Below are 13,572 nucleotides of genomic sequence, written 5' to 3' on the forward strand. Positions count from 1 at the left end.
TCAAAAGCTGGCCTAAAGGAAATGTATTAGGACTTTGTGCTATACAAACTGTCATAAATTGCAAGGGATTATTGACCGGGTTTTAAACCAGGCCCTTGGTACGAATCTACAGTTGACGAAATGACGCCGCCCATTGCACGTAAATTGTATATCCAATTTAGATAGGAATCGCTCCCCACAGAAAAAGTTCTGCTACAAGTAGTCGGAAGCTGTGCTGAGGTTGATCTCTGCCTTGCTTTTGGAGGAGCATCAGAGTCACTCATTCACATGGTATTCTTCTGTCCGTCCTATGACTCTGAAAGTGCTAAATGGATAGTCTTTCTTTGTAGGAACCTGGGTATCAGATGGCACCTGGAGGCTTTTAGAATCCTTAGCACAGATACTAATAGAGTGATGGTATAGTCTATCATAAAATTTCTTATGTCTGTTTGTCTCTGGCATAGCAAGTGCATCCAAGCATTGGAGTAGATGATATCATTCTGCCATAGTGACGAAGATGGTTTGCCCATTGGCAAATTTTCTATACTATATATTTTTACTTTTCATCACTGTATTTTAATCAAATGTAAAATATATATTCTATGATGCTGTGATGTAGTTTGTGACAAAACTCCTTTGCACTGTGTTGCCTCCTTTGCACTTTACTGTCATTATTGTGTTTGATAGATGTGTCCTCTTGCACAAAAGCCATTTTTATATTGATTAAGCGGATCTATTGTGTAACCCCACCAGAGATTTTCACAGTTAACAAGACATATTTTATTATTTTTGTAAGAGTACTCAAGCAGGTGATCAGACTCCATTATCGCTCCCAATTACGAAGATGGTTTGTGTCCTGCTATCTTGTTCCAGTATCAGCCATGAAGCTGCGTGTCTTATTTGATGCTGCCAGTTACGAAGATGGTTTGTGTCCTGCTAGCTTGCTCCAGTTTCAGCCATGGAGCTGCATGTCTATTTGACACCTCCATCACCTCCAGAAAACGTTGCTCTGTCACCAACATACAACCATTGTGTATTAATCAATTTTGGTTGTTTGTCACACTTACCAGGAGTTGATGTGTTAGCTGAGAATTGAAGAGTTTTTCTCCTGTTTACCTCTGTTCTCAGTTTTTTCTTGAATTCATTTCCATGTATTCGTCTCCCAGGATGTAAATTTGTCGTCCTATCATTGAATATATAAATCTTTCAGAAATATAACCTACTATCTCCGTTTGTTATTTCTCTCAGTTTCCCTTCCATTGATTGATTCAAGGCAATGATAATGTGTGATATTCTGTAGATACACCCGAGTGTGTTACATATGTACGACTCATAACTAAGTTTAATTTTTTTCCAAAAATAAGTCCCTTGTAGCATATTGTGACTTTAAATAAAGCATGTCTATTTGATGCACTTGCACTTTTTAAATCATGTTTTTAAGGGTCTACTCTCATTAGTCAAGATGATCTGTTGCCAAGTACAGAATAATGTTTAACAGTAGCAACATTTTAAATCTATTGTAAGTGTAATAATATTGGAAGTTTAACTATTCGTTTAATCGGCGAAACAGAGTGCTTCCTTACACAGGGCTTACAAATGTACGTGGTACCTGGAGCACCAGCCACAATGCGATAAAAAAAATGTCTGTTCAGGATAGCTATATCTCAGACTGCTTTATTGTCTTCTTAATGTTTACTGCAAATATGTTTTTATGTTTTAAATTGTAGTTTCTGGAAGATACAGTTAGTTGTAGATTCCTTACCTTAGAATTTCCACCAGGTGTCAGTCTGTATCCTGAGACTTTTCTTTAGCAGTACCCCTGCACGTCGGTCTACTCCGCGTCCGGCGTTGTGGTCGCAGGGTTGACATTGCGGTGCATACTTAGATGCCGCCCCTTTGCGCTGACGCTAGTTCTTTCTTTTTCCACGCCGGCCTAGCGCAGATCCGGAGAGAGATTCCCTTAGCCGTTTTTTTGCTAGCTTTTTTCATCTTTTTGTCAACTTTTTTTTGAGTCTTTGACTCCTGGTGCATGAGAATGTCCCTACATCAGACCAGCTTCAAGCCTTACTGCGCCTGTCACAAGATAATATCTGTGACACACCTGCACCTCGTGTACTTGTGGTGTCTGGAGTGCGACCACAACCCAAAGTCGTGCTCTGACTGCCAGGCCATAAGCCTGAATACTTTGCGGGAGCGGTCCCAAAAGTAGCCGTCGGCTCCACGTCGCTCCTGTTCTTGTTCGAGAGGAAGGTCTAGAGGCCGCTTGCAGAGCCCCTAATCCTTGTTGCACTCCAAGTCGTTGAGTTCATTGGTTAAGTCCAAACACAAGAAGGTGAAGAAGCACAAGCACTCTTCAACACCTTCTCCCTGTCGGTCGGCTGACGCGATGCGGGATTCGGAGCGCCGTCACTCAAAGGCTCCATCTTTGGTACCTGATTCTGGGACAATACCGCACCTCCCCCCATTTCCGGTAGCCGGAGCGTCCCTTGCCCATCTTTGGCAGTTCTATGAGGCCTTCCACCTCATCTTTGGGCAGCCTTCGGTCCCCGCGTATCAGGTCAGGGGGCCTCGGCCTTCGATGCCAGCGACTCCGGCGCAGGAGGGCCCATGCGGATCCAGGCAGGGATCCGGATTGACGCCGGTCGATTTCACTCAACCCTCCCCAGCGCCAATCCAAATGACAACGTCCCTAGGGCCGGTGGTGCCTCCAGTGAAATCCGTCCCCATCCTAATCCCCGAGTTGGACTCTGAGCCGGACGGACGTTGGTCCTGGTGTTCCCTACCGACCAGAGGGTGGTTATGAGGACTGGGAGGAGTTGCAGGACCCTCTAACAGACCAGCTGGAAGAATCAGACTGGTGAAAGGACCTGGGTGATGCCAGTGGTCTGGACACTTCTCCAGACACTGGTTTGCTTTCTTCCCCTACAGTGGCTACGGAGGAGGGAGCATCCTATGCTGTGGTGGTGAGAAGGGCAGTGATGTTTTGGGCCTTGATCGTCCTTCGGTGGCAGTCAGGACTAACCTCCTGACAGAGGTACTTCAGCCTGCGGCTTCCTCTTCTGAGCCCCTATTACTGTTCAATGAGGCCCTCACTGACGTCCTCCTCCTGGGCACTTGGTCCAAGCCCAGCACAGGGGTTCCTGTGGAGAGGACAAATGCCCGAGCCCGCCGCCGCCTGGCCCTTGGCGACCCAGTTTTCCTGACCCAACACCCTTCCCCTGAGAGTTTGGTGATCCAAGCCTCTTCTTTATTAGATGCTTTCCCTTCTGTCCCCAACAGATAGTGAATCCAAGAAGCTGGACCATCTTGGGATGCGTATGTTCTCTTCCTCCAGCTTGTCACTGTGATTGGTGAATACTGTGTGCCTCTTGGGCCACTACTCCCATACCATCTGGGATACGGTCATGCAGATGCTGCCTCAGTGCCCCGAGGAGGCCGGGCCGTTCTCTCCCAAGCAGTGGCGGATGGGAGGGACGCAGCCAAATTGGCCATCAGATGTGGACTGGAAACCACTGACTCACTTGGCAGAATGATTGCCACGTCGGTAGCCATTAGACGCTATGCCTGGTTGAGGACATCAGTCTTTTTTGGGAATGTCTAGTCAACTTTGATAGACATGCCCTTTGATGGCCGTCGTCTTTTTGGCGACAAAGCAGACTCAGCGCTGGAGCTCTTTAAAGATTCTGGGGCTACGGCCAGATCTTTGGGCTTCATTGTGCTTTCTCGCCCACTCTTGTCTGCTTTTGGTTCCTTTCATGGCGACGGTAGGGGCATCCAACCACGTCTGACCCAGTCTAGCCACCTGTTCACGCAAGCTGCCCAGCCTCTGCAAGGCTAAGGATGTGGGATCCAGTGACCTTGCAGGTCTAGGAGCCAGCGTGCAGGCTAGTCCACGCACCCCCGCCGCCTCCAAACCTTCCTAGTCTGACGTTCCAGGCCCATCATCGCCACTTCGAGCCAGGATGCGCCATCAGCTCCTCCACTGGCAATCCACCATGTGGGACATGTGGGTTTTGCAAATTGTCCGAAGGGGCAACTCCATCCATGCCACTCTCTTTCGATCTTATGTCGGAGGACCATTTGGCACTCCTCCGCCAGGAAGCCTCAGCTCTCTTGGCCAAGGGTGCAATAGAGAGGGTGCCTGCTGTAGAAGTAGGTCATGGTTGCTATTCCCACTACTATCTGGTGCTCAAGAAGGACGAATATCTGCATCCTATTCTAGACCTCCGGGCCCTCAAACGCTTTCTCCTGAAGGAGAAGTTCAAAATGCTCACGTTGTCTCAGGTCCTCTCTGCCCTCAACCCCGGAGAATAGATGGTGGAGTTGGAATTGCAGGACACCTATTTCCATATTCCTGTCTTGCCAGCCCACAGACGCTATCTACAGTTCACAATGGGTCACACGCACTTTCTGTTCACTGTGCTCACCTTTGGCCTTACCAGTGCCCCTCAGGTGTTCACAAAGGTGATGGCAGTAGTCGCAGCTCATCTGCGCAGATCAGGATTACAGTCTAACCTAATCTCGACGACTGGCTGTTGAAGGCGGGCTCGCCCCCGGCTGTTGTCTCCCACCTCCAGACTATAGCAGACCTCCTGCATTCACTAGGGTTCACTATAAACGTGTTGAAGTCACACCTGACTCCCTCTTAGATGCTCCCTTTCATTGTAGCTGTTCTGGACACAGTGCAGTCTCAGGCCTATCCTCCCAAGCAGCGAGTCTGGGATATTTGGGCTATGATACCGATGTTTCAGCCTCTATCCTGGATTACAGTGAGAGTGACTCTGAGGCTGCTGGGCCTCATGGCCTCCTGCATCCTGCTAGTGGATCATGCCAGATGGCATGTGCGGGCCTGCAGAGGGACCTAGAGTTCCAGTGGGCGCAGCATCAGGGGAATCTTTCCGACTATGTTCAGATCTCAGAGGGAACTTCACAACAACTGCAGTGGTGGCTGAAGAACCAAGCTTGGTTCAGAGGCAGATCCCTCTCCATTTCCAAGCCAGATCTAACAGTGGTGACAGATGTGGCACTCCTGGGATGGGGTGGCCATCTGGGAGAGGGGGAGGTCAGAGGTGTCCGGTCTCCACTTGAGCTACGGGTGATCCGATTGGCACTGAATGCATTCCGTCCCTCTCTCAAAGGAAAAGTGGCGCAGGTATTCACAGACAACAACACCGCCATGTTGTACTGCAACAAACAGGGTGGGGTGGGGTCGTGGACCCTCTGTCAGGAGGCTCTTCGCCTCTGGCCATGGCAGGAACATCAGAGCATGAGTTTCCAAGGCAGCACTCTCTCTGCAACGCTTTTCGTCACGTGGGGAACTGTGGCCTTCTATACACCTTTCCGTCTGTAACACTACTGCAGTTCTACAATAAGTGCCCAAAATGATCAAGCACGGCCGGGCCCAAGTTATTCTTGTGGCTCCGGATTAGGCACAAAGAGTATTGTACCTTGAGCTCCTGAGCATTATCATCGATCCTCCGCTTAGACTGCCCCTTCGGGAGGATCTTCTGTCGAGCAGCAGGGGACGGTTCTTCAACCGAACCTGTCCACTCTCCACCTCCTTGTGTGTAGATTGAGCGGCGACAATCAACAGCTTTCAACCTGCATCTGTAGTTTGTTATGTCATCTTGGCAGGCAGGCATCCCTCCACTAAATCAATATACGCCTGTAGATGGAATAAGTTTGTAGCATAGTGCACAGCAAAGGCTGTGGATCCCCTTTCGGCCCCTCTTTCAGAGGTCCTATGTATATATTTCCTTTGGCCCAGTAAGGCTCTGCTCTGGGCACTCTCTAAGGCTATCTTGCTGCCTTGTCTGCTTTTCTTCGCCTGCCAGATCAGCCATCCTTATTTAAGTCTCCTATTTTTAATAGATTCTTTAAGGGCATTACTCAAATATTTCCTCCATCTACTTTCATAATGCCCCAGTGGGACTTGAATCTTGTTCTCACATATCTTATGTGTGCTCCCTTCTGAATGTGAGTGGTTTTGTTCTTTTAAAATGGTATGTTTTATCTGACATTTTCACCTAACTCTAACGTCCATTTAACCTTAGTTTTTTTAAGTGAATGTCTAAGGTTTTGTTTTAATATAAGTAAGATATTATTACACTTCCTAACCATAACTTCACTTTTAACATTTGTTTTTTTTCTGTGAATTTCGATATTTTGTTAAATGTAAGGTAAGATGTCCATCGCAGTGCACAGTGTGGTTTTCGGCGCAGGCCCTGCAACCAAAAGCCCGCAAGGGCACATCTTACTATGCAATGTAACTATAGAAAGGGTGTCATTTTTAGTAAGGCAGACCTACAGATTTTGTCAATGGGTCAGAACACCAAAATATAAAAAGCTGGCCTATTGGCTTTATCGAGGGTTCAGCATATAAACATATATAAAGCAGACCAATTGTCAAATAGTCACCAATAACTATAATCAAATGTATATTTTATAAATTTGCACATTGCTGTGTTTAATGAAAGTGATTGTCATAAAACATTTTCAATAAAGCTTTCTTTAAAAAAACATTAACAATCATTTGAGTCTTTTAAAAACATTTTTCAGGTCACAAAATGCAACCAGATAACCAACCACAAGAGGTCCCTGCTCTCCAGCTGAAGAGCATACATCCCAAGCTTGGAGTGCTTTAGAAAATATGGTAATATCTCCTGGAGTCATGACTTCAATGACCCAGGAGACTTAAAGTTTTTTTAATGGTGCTAGGGGCTGCTGTACTCCCTGCAGCCTCCACCAACATTTTTAAAAAGCTTAGTGGTGCCCCTGACACATCTAGGGGCACCACTAGCATCAAAGAATATATATATATATTTTTTTAAAAGGCCTTGCAGGGCTTTATATGGCACTCCCGTGCTGGAGCAGTATAGCTACTCTGCTAATTTTGCATTCACTGAGTTTCTTTTTTTATTTGGGAAGGGGGCGTGCACTGCCACTCCCCAAGCATTCCAAAGGAGCCGGGGATCCCATCCCCCAGGTCCGATCATTGTTTTATTGGGAAGGGGGATCCTCATGTGGATCTGTGGCCCCAGGAGGATTAGCTGATAATGGGCAATAAACATAAAGTTGTATCGGACACAAGGCCCCAAAACTTGTCTTGCTAATGGCCCCAAAAATCATTAAGATGGCACTAGAGCAATATATGTGTTATGCTCTAACTAATCAGGAAAACATTCACCCTCCTCCACAAAATGTGTATATTCCCAATTCATTGAAGAGAAGTTATACAAGTGAGGTATGACTAATTTAGCACTCGGTGTGCAAATGCACACGCAGAGAGATGTTCTATTACACTCTTAGGAACCTGCCATAAAGTGTAACATCCCTCAAAAGCAATAAAATCAATGAAGTGCATTCAAAATGTGATTATTATTAATAAATCTAAAGGCAGAAATATTTTAATATGTTAATATTTTAAAGAGTTATTTTGAAAGACAACACCCCCATCTAGGCACAGCTACTAAGCTGTCTGTAAAATTATGATAAAGCAAAGATCCTTTAAAAAATATTTCTCCCTAGAAAAAGATGTCTAGTAGTTTTAGACCAGTCTAAGATGCTGCTTGAACGAATCCTTCCTCTTGCTTCTAAAAGCCTGATACTAAAGAAAAATAAACTACCACCAACAGCCTCCTTCCTCTCTAGAAGACGGTGATGAACAAATGTGCAGGAGTGGTGGTTTTTATAGCATAAACGATAACATTAAGCCTCCACAAACTCCATGCTCAAACTTTCTTATTAGTTTGGTATTCTGGCTTACCAGAAGATACATGAAAATTCCAATAGTTAGTGATTTGGCCATATATGTTTTCTAGGATTGCCTGAGTCCTCAATTTCAACCTGCGTTCAACAAAATATTTACCTTTTCCCACTGTCATCTTAAGTGATGTCTTATCTTGCTTCTCCGACAGGTTTACACTTAATAGTATTTTAAGAAGGTCTTGTTTTAAACATATCTCTTGTGATGCAGAATTACAGTACTATAGAAATTTGGGAACGAAGGCCATCCATACTGGAGTACCAGTTTTATGGGAAAGTATAATTTTAACACATTGAAGTATTAAGTGGCTTTTTTGATTATCATAACTCTTCCGCTTACAGTGTTGCATCACATTCTCTTGAACCTTATCTGTATATGTCACCTGACTGTAATCAAGATATATGCTTTTTCTTGGGAGTTTTTAATTGTCTTTCTAATGATCTGTTTCTCTCCTTCAGATAACGGGTCTTTTGTACAATAACCACAGGATCTATGTATGTGGCTGGAGTAAAAGAGTAACGTGGTATCTGTAAGTGAAAATCAAAGCATCATGTTCACTAACTAATCCTTATTGCTTTGGTGTTTTTGACCATTACAGAACACATTTTAATGTACTTATTTAATACTGGAGTTTAAGACCCTATGAGGACCTTTTTCATTTTTATTTTATTTTGTGATTTTTATATAGTTCATAGTTTGACCCAGTGGTGGATGCAAAGTGATTTACAAGAAGACATTCTTAACTAGTAGAAGTAGTATTATAGAACAAGAGGTAGTTTGAAAGAAATCAGAACATAAACAAGTGATACATCGATGAATGCACAAAAAACATATCAGTTTGTAATGCCTGGAATAGAATTAACATTACAAATTCCAAGCTGGGAAAGCAAAAATTGTCAGATGTGAGGCAGTGCAAAGCGTTTGATGACTGACATTTGGCTTGGTAGTTAATGGAAAGAAATTAAACTATCTCTTTAGCCAAAAGGATTGACTCTAGGTCTTGTTTGGGGCTTTTCATTGCTGATATCACGCTGTGCTAAACCAACTATGTTGTGTATGTATCATTGGTTATGTTTCAACTGTATTGTGATATATGTGTTAAAAAACCTATTGTTCTCACCTCCCTGGTGTTTCACCATTGTGAAAAGACAAGTTCGGTAGTTGTGTTTTTGTCTATATGTCTTGTCTTATCACCAATTCTTGAAAGTATATAATTTTCTTATATAAACTTTAACCACATTTCATTTGGTTTAAGTGGTTTGTTTTGTTTTGTAAAAAAATCAGTGTTGTGACTTACCTTACCATTAAATGGAGTCCTACCATCTGTGAGGACAAAATAAGAGATAGTTTAATTTCATTCTGTGGCAGAACCACTGCTCGTTTAACGTATCTATCCACAGGTTCTGCACATGACTGGGTTACCCCATTGATACACAGGTAAGTAATGGAGGCATCATAAAATACAGGGCCTGGCTTGGATCTTAGTGGTATATACTAAAGTGTTTCTTAAGGAGGTGTTCTTTCAGCAAGTGCTTGTAGGATGCTAGTGATGGTATCCGTCAAGCCGAACTTTGTAATGGTAATTTGCTCTAAACTTTTGGGGTATTAAATGAGGAGACTCTGGTATTCTTAAATCGGATACCAATAGCCTGGGCTTTCCTTTGATTCTGAGGTTTCTGATGTTTCCATGCTAAGTTACTTAGAGGCTTTATTTGCACCTCGTTGTATGTCTGTCTTGCTCTTTTACAATAGTATGTTGCCAGTCAGGGAATCCATCTTGAAGATCATAGCAGGGATGTAATTTAAAAAGAAAAATGTTTGTATTGGGTGTTCATCTAAAGAAGTACATATGGCAATGTGGACCCAACGGATGGGGAGTCATGGTGCTTAATGGCATTTCATTACCTTTCAATGAAAAGCAATCATTGGTGTACAAGTATACATAATAAAAGCAGTAAAGTCATGCATTATCTCATGAAATGTTACAGGTAGGCATGTAAGATGCAAAGTCTGGTGGCGAGGGGTTCCTTTGCCATCACGAATAGTAGGAGGATAAGGGACATCCCTGTGTAGTTACTCGTCCCACAGGAAAAGATGGGCGAGATTTGTTGGCCTAAGCAGATCCGGAGGCGGGGTTTGTGTATAGCATCTTTGTATATGCTAGAAGTCGCTTGCCCACTCCCATTCGGTCTGTGTCTTGAAAGAGGTAGCCCCAAGCAAGCAAATCAAATGCCTTCTATAGATCTAAAATGAGACAGGCTGCATACGGAAAGCGCTGCTGTGCTTGATCCTGTATATGAAAGAGACTCCTAAAGATTTGGGCTGTACTGCACCACCATGGGGAAAAATCCATTTTGAACTGGATGAATAAGCTTGGGAAGGACCTGAGCTTACCTGTTGGAGAGGATTTTCCCTAGGATCTTGTCATTTGCTCCAGGAATGGCAATCCAAGGCTGTCAAAATCATAGAAATGTTACAAGACCTGCAGATCTAGTAACTTTAATAATGAAAAATGTCCTACTAAATATGAAGGAAAGTTTTATTTCTATTAAGGACACAGAGGCGAGAATTATGCTCCCATTTCTTGATTTTCCTTTCTAGCAGTATTCAACTTTAATAACAGAAAAAACGTTCTTTCCCATAGATCCTAGGGAAAAGATCAACAGAGGTGAACCAATGAACAGTCCCGGACAACCACAAGACACGAGGCTTCTGGAAAGCATCCTCTTTCTTGACTGTGACGTTCTTCTCATCGCTGAACTCCCCTATTCTGTTTTAGAAGTTTCTGAGCCTACAAGAACGCAGAGATGATCCTGAACATGTGTACGCTGAACTCACTTAGCAAAGAAAAACAGGGCAAGCAACACAGAGCACCATTTAACAGTTACTTACACAGAGTTACTTCAGCAAAGAAAATATGGAAGATAACAGCTCTCATAAGACCAAACCTGAGGGCATACTTATACCATACGATGAGTTGGAACACCCAAAACCATCTGTTTCTCTTAGCTTGGGTGGGGAGATGACAGGCAGCCTCCGGAAACTCCAGGTGGGAATAAGCCTCGCCTCCATGTCCTTACTTGATTTGAAACTTTCCTTCATGTTTACTGGGAATTTTTTCATTCTATGTCAGGGTCGGAGGCGAGGATTATGCTCATTCAGAGCTTGTCAACCACCAGAGAAGCCATGTCCGCGACTGGTTTGAAATAGAAGGCCCAGGGGATGGCTGGGCTAAGAAGGCCTTCTTAAGGCGTTCGAAAGTGCCAAGATCAATGGCGGAATCTGGATTGCACTTAGGGGCGCGGATGAGGACAGTGGGGTTACTTCTTGAAGGGGGGGGCTCGGCGAGGGGGTAAGCAATCTCCATGATGTGGCACTCAAAGGGGCACATGACCACCAGAATCACCCGATGGATTGAGGGGTTCCATGATGAAATATCGATTACTAAAACATCGACCTACAAAAATATCGCCACAAATACATCGTCTACAAAAATATCGTAACCATTTACTTAAACAAGGATTTACACAAATATCGATATTTTTTTATCGACTACTCTAATATCGTTAACAATTATATCGACTACATAAATATCGACTACTACATTATCGACAATATTTAAAATAACATTACCTTCTACACTAATATCGACAACACTAATATCGACTACCTTTCTACTCATATTAATATAAATAAAATATCGTCATTTTCTTTATAACCTTATATACACATTACCTTTCTGTTATTCACTTTTTCATAGTTATTTAAATTCAAAAAAAGCTTTTCTAACATATATGTATATACAATATGTATTATTTATTTATATATAATAAGAAAAAATAAATTAGTAATATAAATTATGTATGACGTTACAACACATACTTTTACAACGCATACCTTTACAACGAAATTTTTACAACGCAAAAACCATTACAACGCATGTATTTACAACGCATATTTTTACAACACAGGTACCTTTACAACGCACACCATTACAACGTAAGTATTAGTAAATATATAATAATTTTTTAATATAAATTAATTAAAATGAATAGATTTTAATTAAATTTAATTTAATTTCATTTAATTTCATTTAATTTATTTAATTAATATATTTAAAAAAAAATTTACCCTGTACCCCTGTACCCCAAAAACACAAAACTGAGCCTGAACAATAAAAATACCCCTTTACCCAAAAACTAAAAACTGACCCTGACCCCTTAAAATACCCCTTTACCCAAAAATTAATACTGACCCTGAACCCTAAAAATACCCCTTTACCCAAAAACTGACCCTGAACCCTAAAAATTCCCCTTTACCCAAAAACTAAAAACGGACCCTGAACCCTAACAATACCCCTTTTCCTAAAAACACAAAACTGACCCTGAACCCTAAAAATACCCCTCTACCCAAAAACTGAAAACTGACCCTGAACCCTAAAAATACCCCTTTACCCAAAAACTGAAAACTGACCCTGAACCCTAAAAATACCCCTTTACCTAAAAACTGAAAACTGACCCTGAACCCTAAAAATACCCCTTTACCCAAAAACTGAAAACTGACCCTGAACCCTAAAAATACCCCTTTACCCAAAAACTGAAAACTGACCCTGAACCCTAAAAATACCCCTTTACCCAAAAACTGAAAACTGACCCTGAACTCTAAAAATTCCCCTTTAACCAAAAACTGAAAACTGACCCTGAACTCTAAAAATACCCCTTTACCCAAAAACTGAAAACTGATCCTGAACCCTAAAAATACCCCTTTACCCAAAAACGTAAAACTCACCCTGAACCCTAAAAATACCCCTTTACCCAAAAACTGAAAACTGACCCTGAACCCTAAAAATACCCCTTTACCCGAAAACTGACCCTGAACCCTAAAAATACCCCTTTACCCAAAAACTGAAAACGGACCCTGAACCCTAAAAATACCCCTTTTCCCAAAAACACAAAACTGACCCTGAACCCTAAAAATACCCCTTTACCCTAAAAGCCAAAACTGACCCTGAACCCTAAAAATATCCCTTAAAAACCCCCAAACATATTACATTTTAAATATAATTATATACTTACCAATACTTACGTTGTAATGATATGCGTTGTAAAGGTACCTACGTTGTAAAAACATGCCTTGTAAATACATGCATTGTAATGGTTTTTGCATTGTAAAAGTTTGGTTGTAATGTTAGTAAGTTGTAAAAGTTGCGTTGTAAAGGTTGTATACCAATATAAACATTACCAAACACTATCATACACTCTTATCGGATTACTTTAAATCACATTTCACTAATTTTAACATTGTAATAAATATTTACCATTAAAATAAAACACATATAATACATTTGGTAATAAATATCGAAAACTATTATTGATGCTACTAACTCTTTACAAAATAACGGCTTTCAAATTCAAACTAATGTTGTCAGCCAATGAATTTAAATTATATTTAATTGAACCAATCAAATATAACCATTAGTTAACTCACTACTATAAATACAATTACAAACTTAACTTAAATTACCATTTTTTTGCCAAACTTGGAGGGAAACGGTTACCTTGCTGAAAAGAAGAGAATACACACCTACTACAACGACTACAACACAGCATACTACAACTCAAGTAAGTCAAGTCCCATTTCATTTATCATACAAACCTGTCGAAATGTAGCTAAACTCCCTAAACTAAAAACATGGTCTTTATATTTGTTTAAATATAACTACAACATCCTATCAACAACCACCACAAGATAATAATTAAATGAAATTATGAACTTCCTTATCCATGTCTACTTAGAAAACTTTTAAATAATTTTAAAAAGTTGCAAAG

At 41.7% G+C, this 13,572-nt stretch overlaps 1 protein-coding gene across 7 annotated transcripts in view; it reads left to right on the forward strand.

The window, feature by feature from the left end:
- Positions 1-13,572, forward strand: part of EFCAB8 (EF-hand calcium binding domain 8) — a 1,715,964-nt gene that overhangs the window by 1,066,895 nt on the left and 635,497 nt on the right. For all 7 annotated transcript variants that reach the window (XM_078651814.1, XM_078651813.1, XM_078651812.1 and 4 more), the window contains one exon: positions 8,203-8,273. In XM_078651814.1, coding sequence (XP_078507940.1) covers positions 8,203-8,273 — 71 coding nt within the window. The remainder of the gene's footprint in view (positions 1-8,202; positions 8,274-13,572) is intronic.

This window comes from Lissotriton helveticus, chromosome 7 (assembly GCF_964261635.1).
Source record: "Lissotriton helveticus chromosome 7, aLisHel1.1, whole genome shotgun sequence".
Lineage (NCBI taxonomy): Eukaryota > Metazoa > Chordata > Amphibia > Caudata > Salamandridae > Lissotriton > Lissotriton helveticus.